The sequence below is a fragment of the Euleptes europaea genome, chromosome 4, assembly GCF_029931775.1.
Source record: "Euleptes europaea isolate rEulEur1 chromosome 4, rEulEur1.hap1, whole genome shotgun sequence".
Lineage (NCBI taxonomy): Eukaryota > Metazoa > Chordata > Lepidosauria > Squamata > Sphaerodactylidae > Euleptes > Euleptes europaea.
The window spans coordinates 1,229,042-1,246,908 of NC_079315.1; the positions used below are offsets into that span (position 1 = coordinate 1,229,042).

The window sequence follows — 17,867 nt, forward strand, 5'->3', positions numbered from 1 at the left end:
CTGGGCAGGAGCCCCACCAGGCCCCTCCCACTTTCTAAAAACGACGGGCACCAGGAAAGGTGTAGGTGGGTGCTATGGTGCCCATGGACAACACATTGGGGACCCTTGATATAGCCCCTTTCGTCCAGTTCAGTCATACAGTATGCTATGCACAATAACCTATGGATGTCTAACCACTGGTGGCCAAGGAATCATTCAAGGCCCACCCCAAAAACATTCCCTTCTGGCACCACCAGGATATTCAACCCCCAGAACCATGGATAATCTGAAACGCATGCAAAGGTCTGTTTAACACTACCCCCTCCCTTCTCACAAAGAACAAGAACAGAGGCTTGGACAAAGTTCTTCACGAGCAATCAAAGTTGACGGTTGCACACAAGACAAGCCACGGGGAATGGGAACGGGCACAGGACAGAATTGATTCTGATTAGTAAATTGATTAGTAAATTCTCTCCGAACTCTCTAATGCCCCACCTACCTCATCAGGTGTCTGTTGTGGGGAGGGGAAGGGAAGGCGACTGTAAGCCAGTTTGATTCTCCTTAAAAAGTAGAGGAAATCAGCATATAAAAACCAGCTCTTCTTCTTTCTCCTTTGCGCATAGAGTCCAGACTAGTAAGCTTGTGAACTGTGTATTCCTAAAGAGAGTTACTCCAGTCTAATCCCATTGAAATGAATGGGTTTAGACTGGAGTAACTCTTTTTAGGGATGCACTGTTAGTCCCTTCCACGTGTTGATATGCTTTCCCCCATTATTCCTGTCCCCTCAAGACAATTCATAAAGCATGAAAGACAAGCTGGGTAGCATGAAGCATACCCTAAATTTGCTATGACTTACACTGATGGTGGTAAAGCGGTAAATTAAAATCAGAAACATAGAGTTGAAAGCGACCTCCAGGGTCATCTAGTCCAACCCCCTGCACAATGCTGGAAATTCACAACTGCCTGCCCCCCCTCCCCCACTTCCATGTCCAGAAAATGGCCAAAAAAAATCCTCCAGGATCCCTGGCCAATCTGACCTGGAGGAAGATTGCTTCCTGGTGCATTATGTACCTCTTCCTGCCGCTGCCATCCTAAATGCCAATTGAGTCCCCTAAGCAAAACAAATGGCTAGTGGGGGGACCAAAGAGAATCTTAATGGGTGGAGGCACTTCTCAGAGACAAAGGTGTGTTTTCTTCCTCCTCTTTAATTCCCATTTATTTTTTCAGGAGTGAAAGTGTGTGGGGGGGATGGGGGGCGGGGGGAATCTTACCTACCAAGTGTCACTATCTTATTCTCCCTTGTGTAGTCCAGACTATTGTGGCGAAAATTGACAACACGGTTAAGGAAACTGAGCCATACGACACAATAATTTCCAAGACCGGAGCAAGAAAGAAAAACATCACACCTTCTTAATCATCTGGTTGTTCAGACGACGTTGCTCTTAATTTCTGGCCCCCAAAGCTCGGATGCTCAATTAAAATAAAAGTCAGTCACTGTTCCTAGTTTGGGTTCCCCCACCCCAGTAATACAGTCACTGGGAGATAATATTCCCATGCACACATTTATTAGCTGGATGCAAGATTAAATATTTCAATGAGACAGCTTCCTGACTAATTGTTTCTCACTTGCGACAAGTAAACAACAGATTGCCCCACACCTAGTCCCCTCGGCGTAGAAGCTACCGGCTCAAAATAGCTCCCTCCCCTTCAATGTCATTGCCAGAATTGGGGTGGGGGAAGGGGGGGAAAGCCCTCTTAATTTTTTCTGTTTTGCCTCCTAGGATGGCGGTTGTTATGGAGATCTGTTTTGTAAAGCTTTGAAAACGTACAACATGCTTTGCTTTGGAATATACCGATTGAGAGATTTCCATCAAAATACACACAGCCAATGCACCAAGCGGTATGTGTCAAACGTCGTCTCGACCAATCCTTCGGTGGTTGTTCCTAGCATCTTGGAACAAAGCCTGTTTTTTAATATATTAAATGTATTAATATATGTTATATATATATATATAATTTAAAACTACCAAATGACTGATACCCTGATACACATTCAGAACATACATCATAAAACATAAACATACCTTCTACAAAACACATAACCAGCATGGTGTAGTGGTTAAGAGCGGTGGTTTGGAGCGGCGGAGTCTGATCTGGCGAACTGGGTTTAATTCTCCACTCCTCCACATAAGTGGTGGAGGCTAATCTGGTGAACCGGTTTGGTTTCCCCACTCCTACTCATGAAGCCAGCTGGGTGACCTTGGGCAAGTCACGCTCTCTCAGCCTCACCTACCTCACAGGGTGTCTGTTGTGGGGAGGGGGAGGGAAGGTGATTGTAAGCCGGTTTGAGTCTCCCTTAAGTAGTAGAGAAAGTCGGCATATAAAAACCAACCCCCCGTCCTCCTCCTCCTCTTCTTCTTCTTCTTCTTCATCATAACACACATAAAACATTACATAGTGTGCCCTACTCTGGCCTAGATGAAACAAAGCCTGTTGTTTTAAGGGTTACATAAGAACATCAGAAAGGCCTACTGGATCAGACCAAGGTCCATCAAGTCCAGCCGTCTGTTTTTACACAGTGGCCGACCAGGTGAGGGGAGGTTCTTAGCAGCATAATATAGAGCGGTTCATAGGGAGGACTTGGCCGTTACAATTGGTTAGAGTACTCCTGAGAGGGGAAAAAGGACTTTCCCATGTCGGTACCAGACTTTGTGGTTTTATCGATGTGCTGTATCACATTTTGTGAGCGGAATATACCTGAGGTGGCTTCCAACATGTTTTAATATTATTATTAAAATATCATAAAAATATAAAACAGATCCACCAAAATCTGGATGAACACTATCATTACAGCCGACACAAAAAAGGTAGACAGAAATTATCCCCCTTCTCTCTTCCCAGTTACGGGGGGAAACTATTTTATTTGGTCAGGCTGTTGGAAAGGGAGGAGGATAAAACCTTTTAAAGATAAGGTCTCCTGCCGTGACATCCAGTGTGGCCTTACTGACTATTCTTAGTGTTTCAGCCCTGTTGTCTTAAGTTGTGTTGTTTGCTGCCTAGGGTACAACTCGTAGAAAGGCAAGATTTAAACGTACCCAGTTGTTGAATACAAACACCATCATCCCATCTTTTAAAAAAAACCCAAAAACCTGTTCTCACCACCCCCTTCCAAGCAGCACAGCCCAGCCCAGGATAGTGCAGCCATTTTGAGATTTTGGGATTCTGACACAGTGCACAGCCAATCAAATCCCCAATGGCCAATCAGAAGCCTTGCTGGGTAAAAGCCCCACCTGGCCCCGCCTACTTTCTAAAATCACTTGGTGGGTGCCAGGAAAGGTGTTGGCGGGCTCCGTGATGCCCACTTTGGGGAGCCCTGGTGTAGCCAGTCTGTGAAACCTCTGGAGTTCTCAGGTGATCCAATGAGGTCGGAGCTCCAAGGAAGAGTTGGGGAGGAGGGCGAGCGGGAAAGGAAATGAAGAGCAGGCATGGGCAGGGCAAATCAAATTGATGCACCTTCCTACCATCGCATCTTTCTCAGCCACATGATGATATTAGGATAAGAACTCACATGAACAGTCCTATCTGTATGGTTGAAGTCTTTTCAGTGTTATGGCAGTGCCACAGAGAAGCCCGTGAACAGCTCTCTTGGCAGTACTATAATATTTAAAAGGTATGTCTGTAAAGTAATAGTAGTGGTGGAAACTGCTGCCAAGTTGCAGCTGACCTACGGTGACCCTGTATGGTTTTCAAGGCAAGAGACATTCACAGGTGATTCGCCATTGCCTGCCTCTGCATAGCAACCCTGGACTTCCTTGGTGGTCTCCCATCCAAGTACCTGCCAGGGCCGACCCTACTTAGCTTCTGACATTTGATGAAATAGGGCTATCCTGGGCCATCCTGGTCAAGGCAAGAGACATTCAGAGATGATTCGTCATTGACTGCCTCTGCATAGCAACCCTGGACTTCCTTGGTGGTCTCCCATCCAAGTACTAGCCAGGGCCGACCCTGCTTAGCTGCCAAGATCTGATAAGATCAGGGCTAGCCTGGGCCATCCAGGTCAGGGCAGAGACAAACAGAGGTGGTTTGCCGTCGCCTGCTTCTGTGTAGAGACCCTAGACTTCCTTGGTGGTCTCCATCCAAGTCCTAACCAGGGCTGACCTTGTTTATTTTCCAAGATCTGGCGAGATCGGGCTACCCTGGTCCATCAAGGTCAGGGCAAAGTCTTGATATGAATTAAATGAACAAGCAGATAATAATGCGAGTGGAGAGCTCAGGAGATGGAAGCCCGACGGACAGGAAGTCACGTCACTCTTCTCTGTTTCTTGTTCAGTTTTGTTATAGCCAACCCACCTTACGAATTTGAGCTCGTGCCGACGGACCTGATCTTCTGTCTGATGCAGTTCGACCACAATGCCGGCCAGTCCCGGGCCAGCCTTTCGCATTCTTCCCATTCCTCCTACGCGTCCAGCAAGAAGAGCGCGTCGATCCACTCTATCCCTTCCACCACAAACCGACAGAACCGAGCAAAGACCAGAGACTCTCGGGACAAGCAGAAGTACGTGCAAGAAGATAGACTTTGATACGTGTAACCCGTTTCCCACCGTGTGTGTGCAGCTGTATCCACCACCCATCCCCTCCCAACTGGTGTGTCCAGTAGTAGTTTTCCCTGTTCTTCCCCCCCGCCCCACATCCCCACCCCATGGAGTTCCCATTTTTATACGCATATTTTGCATATGTACAACAGTGTGCATGTCGTTGTCATTTTTATTTCGATACCATAAAACCCTTAAAAACAACAGCAACAGAGCAGACGGACCAAAAACAAAAAAGTTACTTATGGTGGAGAGTAGGCGGGGAAGAGTTAAGAGCAGATGAGACTCATGCCGTCAGAACGGACTGCCTTGCAGATCAGTGGTCAGAGCGTGTGCGGCGTGAGCATGAGTTCGTGATGCCACTTAGAGGAAGATAGTTATGGAGCGCGAGGGTATAGTGTTGTGAAAGGGGTACAGATGTTAGCATCTTCACATATGAAGTTAGATTCCCCCCTCCAATGGGTCAGCTTTCTAAGCATCAGGGAAATGTACTACAGGTTTTTTTTTTTGGGGGGGGGGGACTTTTCACACCTGTGGGTAGAAAACAACATGAATCTTGAACTTTTTGTATAAGAAAGTCATATCAGGGATTCTCTTGCACATAGACAGACTCTTTTTAAACATAATTTTTTTGAAATTAGTATTTCCTAATGGAGTGGATGCCTTCTCTACTTTAATGCTAAAATACAAAAAAAAGGAGGGGGGGGAAAGGCAAGGGATCGAATTCTACCACTCTAATGATTTAACCTTTTTTGAAGGGTCTAACTGCATATTAAATTCTGTCTACTCATATTGCCACATGAATAACTATATTTTCCTCTCGCTTTTGACATTTGGGATTAAAAGCCATGTGTATCATAAATATTGAATGCAACTCATTAGAATCTTCCTTCCTGGGACTTTACAGCTATTAAAAGGTGAATTAGTCACCTTATGTACAGAACAAAGGGGGTACGGTCTCTCCGTGTGCGGCAGAGGATCGTGCTACTAATGTTCAGGAAAAAAACCAAGTATTTTTCCATGTTTTGAGTATCGGTCCCGAGAGAACTCTTTCTTCCCCCTCTGATACCTTAATTTTGTGACATTAAAATGTCCAGAAAGTACTTCTTGTATTTTTCAGACGAGCAAGGCTCCCATTTAAGCTGATGGGCGTAGCAAAGGTGTACAGCAATAGATTTTCTCTCCTAACATCTGCTGGCATTGATTGAATTGCCCCTGCTAACTTCAGAAATTGCAAGGCAAAGATCGGCTGACATTAGAAAGGAGCACCGCTCCCTCAGATGGGGCTGTCTTGGAACTATTCAACCAAGGCTCTGAGACAGTTAACGCGCAGCTCCTCTGTGGATTAAAAGGAGGGACAGATTCATGAAAACAGATTCACAGAGGAGAGGTCTGTCAGTGGCTACCAGCCACCGTGACTAAAGGGAACCTCCATGTTCAGAGGCAGTCAGCCTCTGAATCCCAGTGCCAGGAGGCAACATCAAAGGAAGGCCTTGGCCCCTGCGCCCTGTTGTTGGACCTCCAGAGGAACCGGTTGTCCACTTTGTGCGATAGGACACTGGACTAGATGGACCCTCACTGGTCTGATCCAGCAGGGCTCTTCTTATGTTCTTGTGAACACTTTGTCTCCCAATATCCTTAACTGCCCAGCTCACTGGGGACTGAGAGATAGGACAGTGTTTTCTGGACACTAACAATGCTTCGTGCCTGTCAACTGTAGTGCAGGATTCTGCATCAGGAAATCCTGGGACTTCCTTCCCTTGAGGGGGGGGTGCTGTCTTTACCCATCTGCCAGTGAGAGAGGGAATCAGTGCCACGCGAAGTCTCCCCACTCCATTGGGAACAGAGTGGTGGGAACAACCACCAACACAGTGGCTTCCTTTCATCGAGGGGTATTTCCGCCCCCTTTGCTGCAAGCTCATGTGAACTTGCCCATAGCTTGGGCATCACTGTATCGAAGACAGAGATAGGATTTCTGACTTGGCCATTATGCAATCCTCTGCACTGATCAGTAAACAGATCAGTAAACTCATTTACTTGCAAGGAAACCCTAGTTTAGATTAGATTAATTAGAAGTAGGCGCGCTTAGTCATGTAGTGCTAGCCAAGCGAACTAGAGAAATAAGCGTAGCTTACAGGCGTATAGTCAGAACTGAATGTCCATAGAAATTGCAGAGCTTCTTGACCTATGTGGACAGCACTTTGAATTCTTGTGCAGCCATATTTATTCACTGCAGATACCTTCTGAAAAAGAGAGGACATTTTGGAGGACATGGATTCATAGGGTCGCCATGAGTCGGAAGCGACTTGACAGCACTTAACACACACACAGAGATACCTTCTCCTTTAAAATCCCACCATTCCGTGCCCCCTACCTACCCTGTCCCGGGCCTACATTTTCATTAAGGAGCTAACTCATTGCCTTGCATATATAACCTGTATGTTTGAGACAGTACACTGGGGACAGGGTAGTCGCTACACAGATAGAGAGTTCTGAGCAGAAGAAGTGGTTTTTATGGTCAGTGTTGCGTTTCCCTTCCCCTCTTCCCATCCCCCCACCCACCCCGAAAAAGCATGACAATTATAGAAGCTTTGCTGTGTGAATTGACAATGAAGCCAAGCACTTTTACTGACAGCCTCTGGTTTGGTACGACATAGGAGACACCCAAAACATCTTCGCCTTGTTAGAGATGATGATTTGGCATCCCCAGGGGTGTATGCCCGAAGGGTGACTGTGAGTTGGTATCACTGGAAAACTATTTCAAACTAAGCCTGCTCGCGACTGGCCGACCCACCCTCCCAGCCCCGACTCCCTGGCAGCCTTCCTGCTCCTCCTTCTAGCTCTCGACCGTGGAGACAAATTCCTGCCCTTTGTGCGCAAAAGAAAGCCCCGAAGTTTTGCCATTAGGCCTTTCCCGACTCATACCAGGAACGTGCCAGTTAAAGTGCTCAACGGGGGACGTGTGCGAGTTGGAAAAAAAAAAGCCTTTGTAAAACTTACATAGCTTACTTCTCTTTCTAAAGTGCGACAAGGATGAATAGAATGGGCCAAGGTATGACAATCGATGGTTCTGCATGAGCTTAGAAACACCGCTGTGGGGTTTCCTTCTATAACTTTGTCCTTGTGAAAACTTGTGACACATTAAAAACCAAGTGACCAAACTTGATTCGGTTATTCGGTTTGTTTTATTTATTTTTATTTTTGGACTTGTCGTAATTGATTTTTTTTTGTCGCTTTATTTCTAAACCCAGAGTAAATTGGCTGTGGCTGCTGCTGCTGTTCTCAACCACTCCCCTTGTGATTTTTCTGTTTTGGTTTTAAACCCTTCCTTCATCGGCTTGCCTTCCCAACTGCACGTGTGTCCTCTCCCTCCTCCTCCCAAACATCTCCGTGTTCACTCTCGAGTGAAATTGTTCTCCTGCCGTGGCCACCTTGTCTTGTCCACTTTCTCCCCATATCTGTACACCGTTCTCCATCTTTCGATAATGGTGATGATGACTTAACTTCATGCGCCCGATTTGTTTAGAGAGACACTCCGGGGTGGGGTGGGGGGTAGGGAGACCCCACGCTGCTTCGCCACCAGACCTGCTTTTCTGTTAACGCCGCATCCTCTTTTCCTCGAACTGAGGAAGGGATGTTCATATGAAAGCAGTTGTCCCACGGATTTGAGAGCCGTGGATGTCTCTTGAGGAGGAACAGTAAATAATTTGTATGTTTGAAATAGAGACGATGATAGATAATTTGTTGGCGTTAGGGGGGGAAAAACAGACTAGAAAATATTGCCCCCTAAGTGAAATTTTCAGTGAAAGCCATCTGAAAATTCGGCCTCTAAGGGTCCAATCTAGCAAATCCTGTTTCTGAACACAGCCCTGGCCTTCTTTCCAATGGGGCCTGGCAGCAGGATGTGCCAGAGGAACAATGTACAGCTTGCTGGATTGTACCCTGTAGCGTCATCTGTCTTTACACTGCTTTCAATATACAAGTAGATTCGTTTTAGTAGAAATGGTGTGCATGGTGTTGACTGTTTATTTGTTCACTTATTTGAAGATCCTTGATTTTGAATAAATGTCCAAGTGCTTATTATTCCTTAAGGCTTTACCACATAAAAAACTAATGTGACGATTGTGTGAAAAAGAACACCTGTTAAGCCTGTTCTCTCCCTCCCTCTCCCAGGCCCCCAGTTCCTCTGGTGGAACGCTGCTGTTTCATCCCACTTAAAACTTTAATCCATCTAAGTATTCCATCTTAATATACTCGTGGCTCAGGAACCCCAAATTATTAAAACTCTTGAAGGAGTGTTAGTATTTAAATATAGCACTTTGTACATTTGAGATTGCTTCACTTAGAACAGTCACCTGGTGCTTGTTACGATGGCCCCGTAAAGTTAATAGGAATATTTGGCATGAGGCCACATCTTGAGTTTGAGGCTGAGACAAAATTTGTGCAAGGAACCTCTTGGGTCCCAGATTGCACTGCTAACTATGAAAATACAGCCAGAAGGAGCTTCACGGGGTGATTACTGTTGCCCCTTTCAGTTTACCACCATATTTGATACCCTTCACAGAGGTGCTCCCAAGGAGTTGTGCCATTTATGCATCCACTTAGCTATCTCTGGCCCTGGGTACTGATCTAATTAGGCAACAATGCCAGAGCGTACCAGTTGCCTCCATCTCCAAAAGCCAGCTTGGCCTGATGACACCTAGGTCTGTTTGGAAGGAAGCACCATTGGTTTCCATTGAGTTAACTTTTTTGGTGGTGCATATATATCATTATGGCCTTCAGACGGTCCCAGGGTGTGGTTGGAGGGGGCATGACAAAGCCATCTTGCAGAAGCTAAACAGATCCATATTGTGGACATCTGGATGAGAGGCCTTCTTGAAGCCTCTCACTGTCTTGAGTTCCGTAACGGAAGAAAAGCAAGATGCAAATGGGATAAAGAACTAATACATAAAGCTGCCTGGCCAACTAACAATTGCTTGATAACATTGGTACACCAACAGCATCTTTAAAAGGGGTATCCAAGCAAAAATGACTATTAAACTAAGAGCTAAAACAGTGTTAAAATGTTACTTGTCAGTTACCTCCCCACTTGTTCTGGGGGAGCGCAGCAGCCAATCAGGGATGCGAAGATGCTCCAAAGTGGTCTGTGGGAGACCTCTGTCCATCTCCCGAAACCTTTCATGGCAGAAATGTTCAGCTGTACATGATTCATGCTTCCCAGCTTTTAATTTCACAAACTACGGAGGTGCAACTCATTGCATAAAACCAGTGGGCCCCGAATCCCCACCCACGCTGAACGACGCGTCCGGCAGAGACTGGCTGTGTCTTCCAGGGAGGGTACAGATATACATCCAGACTGCATTCGCTGCTGGCTGAAATACATGGATCTCTCTGGCTGGACTGGGCCTTTCCACTTGCATTGGAAGTGAGCCAATAGTTCCACCCTTTACAGACTTGTGCCGTGAGCCAGAGGGCACAGCTGGTTTGCATAATTTAGCATGAATCTTTTCTGCATATTTTTGTTAACATGAATGATGGCTGAACTGCAGCTGGCAGATGTAATGCTGGTTGTAGATTATTTTGAAAATGTGATAGTCCTGAAGTGTCCCGAACCTGGTCCTGAATTAGAATCATAGAATCATAGGGTTGGAAAGGACCACCTGGGCCAGCTAGTCCAACCCCCTGCACAATGCAGGGAATTCACAACTACCTTATCCCCCCCCAACCCAAAGTGACTCCTACTCCATGCCCAGAAGATGGCAACAAAAACTCCTCCAGGATCCCTGGCCAATCTGGCCTGGAGGGAAATTGCTTCCTGACCCCAAGTGGCAATCGGCACTATCCTGGGCATGTAAGAAAGGGCCACGAGAGCCATACATTGACGCAACCCTTCCTGCCCTCCCTCTCATGATCTTGCCCCAAGCACATCCCCCCCGACCTCTCTCATTTCCAGGATTACAGCCTGAATGTTCAAATCACCCTCCCATCTCAGCCTACTTTATATGTGAAAGACCTGTGGAAAACCAGTGTCCCTGCTGACTGTCCTGTGTAGATTGGGTCACCATCATCCCCTACAGGGACATGGCGCCTATTTATTTCCCCTGTTGTGAAAGCTGGAAACTTTATTTAGCAGCCTCATTTATTCCAGCACCTAATATTTCATGCCACAAAACATGTTTGCGGGGGAAAACCATGTTGGGAACAGTCAAAGAAGTTCAGAGATAATGAGAGCCGTTTCACCTCCCTGCAATTTGATTACCAGCGAGTGCATATAAAATACTCCCTGCCAAACAAACAAGCATGGGGGTGGTGGAATGTTTAACACTTGCAATTTGGGGGGGGGGGAGGAATTGTATGCTGGCTCACTATGTGTGCCCCCCACCCCACACACACAACACTGCCATTTTAATTTTAAGCATGCCACCTACGAAATGATCAGTACTTTTGGCTGGTGTTGTCTGCAGAAGAAAAAGTTTTCTTCTTCTCTTATGACAAAAACCATCCTTTCTGAAACCACAATTTACAGGAGAGCCAGTATAGCACAGTGATGGGTATGGACCAGGAGTGGGAAGACCTGGGTTCAAATCCTCCTCCAGCCATGAAGCTCCTGAGTGACCTTGGGCAAATCTCTGTTTCAGCTTAACCTACTTCACAGGGCTGTTGTGAGGATAAGCTAGAGAAGAGGGAGCTCCATGTCAGCTACCCTGAACTTCGTGGATAAAATCCTCGACAGGAAGGTGATAGAAAAGGCTGTGTGTGTCCATCCAGTTACATACACACTTAATTCTTTCCTCTAGCTGTAATATTATTTTAGAAAACAAGAAGGGGGTATCAATCCAGCCAATCTCCTTCATTTCCCCTTTCCCAGACTATTGATTGGATCCCTGCCTCCCATCGGGGATATGATGTGGCAGCATCAGATACTGGCAAACCCCCTCCCAGCACTAGGGTTGGGCAAAACAACAACAACCACCCAGTAAATTTCAGGTTCAGGTTTATTGGGCCCAATTTTTTCCAGTAAACCTGAAATGAGCCGAATACCCATACTGGTAAATATGGGAATTCGGGTTGTTTTCGGGTTTACCAGAAGAATTCAGGCCCATTTATGGGGATTTTTTAAAGCTCCTGGGGGCATTTTTGGAGGTAGAGCCCCCAAATTCACAGCGTAACTTGAAGGGACTCTCGTTGCATTACCCCCGAAGTTTGGTGAAAATTGGGTAAGGGGGTCCGATTTTATGGGGTCTGGAAGGGGTCAACCCCCACTCCATAGAGAAATATTGCAAATTATTCGGCTTTTCTGGGAATTGCCTATTCGGCTTGGCTGATTAAAGTGGGTTTTCCCCCCCTGTAAACCCAAGCTGAAAATAAGCCGAAATGGTGATTTTTGGCTTTATTTTCGGTTTGGGTTTACTGATATGCACAGGCCTACCCAGCACCCAAAACTCATATACAGAACTTTGGGGGCAGGGCCAGTTTGTCAGATAGCAGGCAGATAAGTGGCATTGGCTCGAAAGCCTCTCTTCAAACTAATTCCTAAAAGTCCTGGCCTCCGTTGCCCTGGCAGCCTAAAACTACTTGTAACAACTTCAACGGCCCTTAGTGTTTAAGGACTCAAATCATAAATGTTCACCCCTCTTCTTCTAGATACCCTTTAACAGGACTTTGTCCTTGCCAGACTATTTCCGCTGGATAGAAATCCATAAATTTAGATGAGCCTTCTTATTGGCAAGGTGTAATGCCTTCGACTCAGCCGAGACGCAAGGGAACATGATGAGCAAAATGTCCCTGGAAAGTTTTGCACATCACTAAAGTGTAGACCCTTGGGGGCAACCATTTCAATTTTTCCTTAAAGAGAGGAGCAGGTGATAGTATTCCCAGAAGACTAGCTACAGCACTTCGATTTCTGTCTTTATTTATAGAATTTTTTAGGCTGCCTCTCCAGGGAACTTGCCCAAGGCAGCTTACAAAATAAAACATAATAAACTATCAAACATAAAATTTTCTAAATTAAAACCCAGCATAAAACAACCAAACAGAGCGTCAAAATGGAGATAATTAAGCAGCTTGAAAGTGAGTGCCAGTTTTCAGATGAAAACACATTATCAAAAGGCTGATAAAACTAGAGGCCTGGGTGAACAGAGACATGTGGGCCTAGCGCCCAAGAGAGAGTAATGTAGGTGCCAGATGAGCCTCGAGGAGAAGTGCATTCCTTTGGCGAGGGTAGGGATGCCGGCCTCCAGGTGGGGACCAGGAATCTCCTGGAATTGCAGCTCATTTCCAGATTACAGAGATCAGTCCCCCTGGAGAAAATGGAGGGCAGACTCTGTAGCATTGTACCTCACTGAGGTCCCTGTCTTCCTCAGGCTCCACCCCCAAATCCCGGGTTTCCCAATCTGGATCTGGTGACCCTACCCACAATTACCTCGCCAGCAACCAGTGGGGTGCTGGCAACGTTACATGACGGGCCACTACTGAAAAGGCCCTGTCTCTGGTTACTACCTGCCTCACCTCTGCAGGCAAGCACACACCGAGCAGGGCTTGTGACGCAGATCTTAACTGATCCATAGGTTTGCCAGGTCCTTCTTTGTCACCAGCGAGAGGATTTTGGGGCAGAGCCTGAGGAGGGTGGGGTTTGGGGAGGGGAGGGACTTCAATGCCATAGAGTCCAATTGCCAAAGTGGCCATTTTCTCCAGGGGGAACTGATCTCTATTGGCTGTTGATCAATTGTAATAGCAGGAGATCTCCAACTAGTACCTGGAGGATAGCAACCCTACCAGTGCCACTGAGCTGGCCAGAAAAATGTACATGCATCAGCAGTTATTTGCATGTATGTTTCCTTCCGTTGGATTGGGAGGCAGCGATTCCTTCTTCTTCAGACAGTGCTGGCATATCTTGCCCCAAGTTTTCCCCAGGTGTCAAGGAAAGTTTGGAAAGTAGCAGAGCAGACAAATAATCATGGGAAAAGAGATTAGGAGTTCGCAGTGCTTGACTTCTCTCAAAATCATTTTAAATACTAAGCATTTGAAAGGGGGGGGGAACCTGCCGGTTTGAAATTGTTTGTGTGATCTCGCAAGGCTTTTAAAACATGAGAACCATCACACTTTAACGCATCTCTGAAAGGTTAGCTTAATCGTAGATCACACGAAATTGGTTTCCACAAATGCATAATGGTTCAGGTGTCACACTTGAGCTAAATGGTTTTTAAATGGAGCTGAAATTATTTTGATGTGTACACATTTCCCAGAATTTCCCCCCCATCTTCTCTACAACCTTTTTGAAACTGGCCCGACAGGGACTTTCCCCTTAGAGGCTCATTAACAATTCAGATGTTCTGATGACTTTAAAAGATCTATGGATGGAGAATATATATATGTATATATATGTGACAAAAAAAGATAAATGAATATAGAAAAAGGCTGTAGGAGTCTGGCAAGTTGTAGATCATCTCAGAACAGATTGTAACTTTATCATTTTGTCAGGAAGGTACTTAATCAGTTAGCTTCGCTATGCAGGATTTCACATTATGAATTCCTATCAGCCAATCTGTTCAAATCAGAGCAAACTTAATTAGCAAGTGTAGTAGGAGCTGGTCCAAAAGTCATGTGCCGGTTCTTTGCGGTGGAAAGCGGACTTGGCTCAAATGTAGAATCCTAGAATCATAGAGTTGGAAGGGGCCATACAGGCCATCTAGTCCAACCCGCTGCTCAATGCAGGATCAGCCTAGAGCATCCCAGACAAGTCTTTGTCCAGCTTCTGCTTGAAGACTGCCAGTGAGGGGGAGCTCACCACCTCAATAGAAAGCTGATTCCACGGTTGAACAGTAAAAAAAAAAAACACGTAATATCCACTGCCCATAATTTAAACCCATTATTTCGAGTCCTATCCTCTGCTCCCTCCTCTAAGTGACAGCCCTTTAAATACATAATGAGAGCAATCATGTCCCCCCCCTCAACTGCCTCTTCTCCAAACATTCCCAACTCCCTCAGCCTTTCCTCGTAGGGCTTGGTCTCCAGGCCCCTGATCATTCTCTTTGCTCTCCTCTGCACCTGCTCCATTCTGTCCTCATCCTTTTTGAAGTGAGGCCTCCAGAACTGCACACAGGACTCCAGGTGCGGCCTGACCAATGCAGTGTACAGCGGAACTATGACATTTTGCAATTTGGATGTTATGCCTCTGTTGATGCACCCCAAGATAGCATTAGCCTTTTTCGTTGCTGCATCATGCTGGCTGCTCATATTTAACTTACAGTCCATCCGTATCCCAAGCTGTTGTTTACACACTGCTACCGAGAAGGGTATCCCCCATCCAGTATGCATGTCCCTCATTTATGTTACCCAGATGTAGAACTCGGCACTTATCCTTGTTGAATTGCATCCTGTTCACATCTGCCCACTTTTCCAGTGTGTTCAGATCTCGTTGAATTATATCTCTAACTTCTGGGATGTTCGCTGCTCCTCCCAATTTGGTGTCACCTGCAAATTTAATGAATAGTCCCCCCACCTTATCCAGATAATTTATAAAAATATTGAAAAGTACCGGGCCCAGAACCGAGCCCTGTGGCACCCCACTGAACACCTCTCTCCGTTCAGATGAAATGCCATTGACAACTACTCTTTGAGTGTGGTTCTTCAACCTGTTCCCTATCCACCTAACTATGTGCATCAACGTATACATATAATATTGAGTGAATAGGTTGTTTAATAAGATAGCTCCCAAACGAAACATAAAAGCCCTCTACCCCAGCCATTTTTAAGCACACAAATTAAAGTGGGACGTCCACGAAAAGTGAGACCACATCTCCAGGGGCCTGGCCAAACTCCAGCTTATCAGCAACATAACTCAGGGTGGCTCCTGATACTGTCATGGAAACAAAAATATAGCCCCGGGTTAGATTCAGACAGCCCCCCCTTTCAATCTCACACATATGCCTTCCGTCCATGCAGGTTCCATTACCCCCAGCAAAGCCATTCTGAGCTGTCAAAGGGGTCCCTCTCTTCCCCCTTTTTCACCAGTGGAAAAGCTGGCTGGATCCAACCCCCTGTCAGGTTCACCACAGCAATGGGGTTCACCACAATGTTCAACCTCAGAGAATCCTCGGCGTGAATTCGCAGAAGAAACTGGAGAGTGGAGTTCCTCAGAACTAGATGCTGACAGAATCCCCTCCTCAGCCATACTCGGTCATGACGTAAACAGTCTAGGGCCTGCCCATTTCCCTCCAGCGAAATCCCACAGGATCCATAGAGCACAAATGGAAGCCTGAGAAAATCCAGATCACATTCCGATGATCTGAAAACATCTATGAATAGAAGGGAAGGGGGAGAATTCTGATGTCTTCTTCACTGGTGAGGAGCTTCATGGCAGCCTTGCCCTGTGGAAACATCAAGACAGTTGGCAACGTATCGCCTAAATATGAAATCGGTATTCCAGAACGAATGAGTGAAAGATGAAAGCCAGGTTCTTTGGACTAGCGCTGAAACTAATATTGTGTGTATTTTTCCAATGTTGCCAATCTGAGGTTGAATTCAAGTTTCCCTTTTGAAATCTGAATTCACATTTTGGACGTGTTTTCCTTCTTATAATTCAAGATTTACATGCTTTGGGCTCTGACATCCCTTCACTGTTTGGATTTTGTCAGGCATCAGATTCTAATTTCATGAATTGATGCTCAATTGTTTTTAACCATCAAATCACAGCTGACTTATGGCAACCAACATAGGGTTTTCAAGGCAAGAGACATTGGCAGGTGGTTGGCCTGCCTCCGTGTCTCACCCCTGGTAATCCTTGGAGGTCTCCCATCCAAATACTTGCCAGGGTCGAGGTTGAGAGTTTGTGACTGGCCCAAGGTCACCCAGCAAGTTTTCATGGGAGAATGGGGATTCGAACCTAGGTTTCCCAGGTCCTAGTCTGACACTTTAACTACTACACCCCACTGGCTCTCTCGATGTTCAGTGCTGTCCAATATTCACTCCGTCACATGTTATCTGTCAAAATGCAATCAAATATTAGCTACCTTTGCATGCAATGGGCCAAGTACTGATAATAATAATAGTGCAAATCAACTAACTAATCCCATTAACTATTAAATACCATTACAAATATCAACTATCAATATTGGATTCCAGATGTAGATTCCATGTCGCTGTCAATTTTTCACGGAATATTCGACACTAACAGTCTTAAGGGTAACTCTTGAGAAGAATGTATGGCAGCAAATTCATTTTGGCTCTAATCTGAACTGCGACTAGTGCTTCCCCAAAAACTCCCACATCACAAATCGCTTCACTAATCGCACCGAGGTAGAGAGCTGCTCCTCCGCCTCTTTCTCCTAAAGGGTTTCCCGCAAACGAATCAGACATGCGCCACTTTCTTTTTTACCCATTTCCTTCAAACTTTTCAATCCTCTCTTCTAATCAGTATTGTCAGGTTTATTAAATCTATAGCACTTCCCTGCAAGCCATTATTCAAAGTCACTCCCTATTGATTGCTCTGTTCCCCCTCACCCCCCCCTGCTGCCACCCCCCCCATGCACTTTTCTCAGCTGCTTTTGGCTTGGCACTAATTACACTTTTTCGTTCCCCTCCTCCCTTGTTGTTTCTCTCTCCACCCGTTTTGCTCTTCAGCAGAAAAGAAATGGTTTACAGATGAGCCGGAAAATGCCTATCCCAGAAACATTCAAATCAAGCCTATGAGTACCCACATGGCTAATCAGATCAATCACTATAAGTCGACGAGCAGTTTGATACCACCAATCAGAGAAGTTGAAGACGAATGTTGACTTACAGAAGGCCAGAACTAATTTTTTTTTAAAAATAAGCCTGACAGACTTCATGAATGGTGATGTGACATTTATTATTCTTTTCATGCTGAACCACTGGTGGGGGAAAAAAAGTTTAAAGAGTTTGCTGGAACGCAAAGTAGACAGATCTTTGTTTGTCTGCCTTCAATATTTTGCTTCCATGTATTTTGGAAACTGTTTCATTTATAAAAAGAAGAAGAAGAAGAAGAACATAATCAAAGCAGTCGTGTATAGCCTCTAGCGTTTTAAATTATTTTTATTTATTAGAAAGAAAATATATATTTTTTTCTTTATTTCATTGTCAAGTATTTTCCCTTAACGGCACAGCTGCGAAACGTGGCCAGACTCCAGCAAAAAACAAAACAAAAAAAATACAAAAAGAAGAAGAAAAGTTATATATTCCTGCTCCTTCTTTCAGTGTCTTTGAGGAGAATGATGGTCACAATTCAGAGGAAAAAAATGTAATTAAGAGAAACAGACAAAAAATGTATTTTAGAAG

General features: G+C 45.4%; 1 protein-coding gene across 5 annotated transcripts in view; it reads left to right on the forward strand.

Moving 5' to 3' along the window:
* Positions 1–17,347, forward strand: part of KCNMA1 (potassium calcium-activated channel subfamily M alpha 1) — a 372,162-nt gene extending 354,815 nt beyond the window's left edge. Inside the window, exons 25-28 of one of the 5 annotated variants that reach the window (XM_056848906.1) lie at positions 1,761–1,879; positions 4,310–4,534; positions 7,595–7,623; positions 17,193–17,347. In XM_056848906.1, coding sequence (XP_056704884.1) covers positions 1,761–1,879; positions 4,310–4,534; positions 7,595–7,623; positions 17,193–17,347 — 528 coding nt within the window. Of the gene's footprint in view, positions 1–1,760; positions 1,880–4,309; positions 4,560–7,594; positions 7,624–17,192 lie in introns of those variants that run through there. The other 4 variants (XM_056848907.1, XM_056848910.1, XM_056848908.1 and 1 more) reach the window with 4 other exon arrangements.
* Positions 17,348–17,867: the final 520 nt, after the last annotated feature.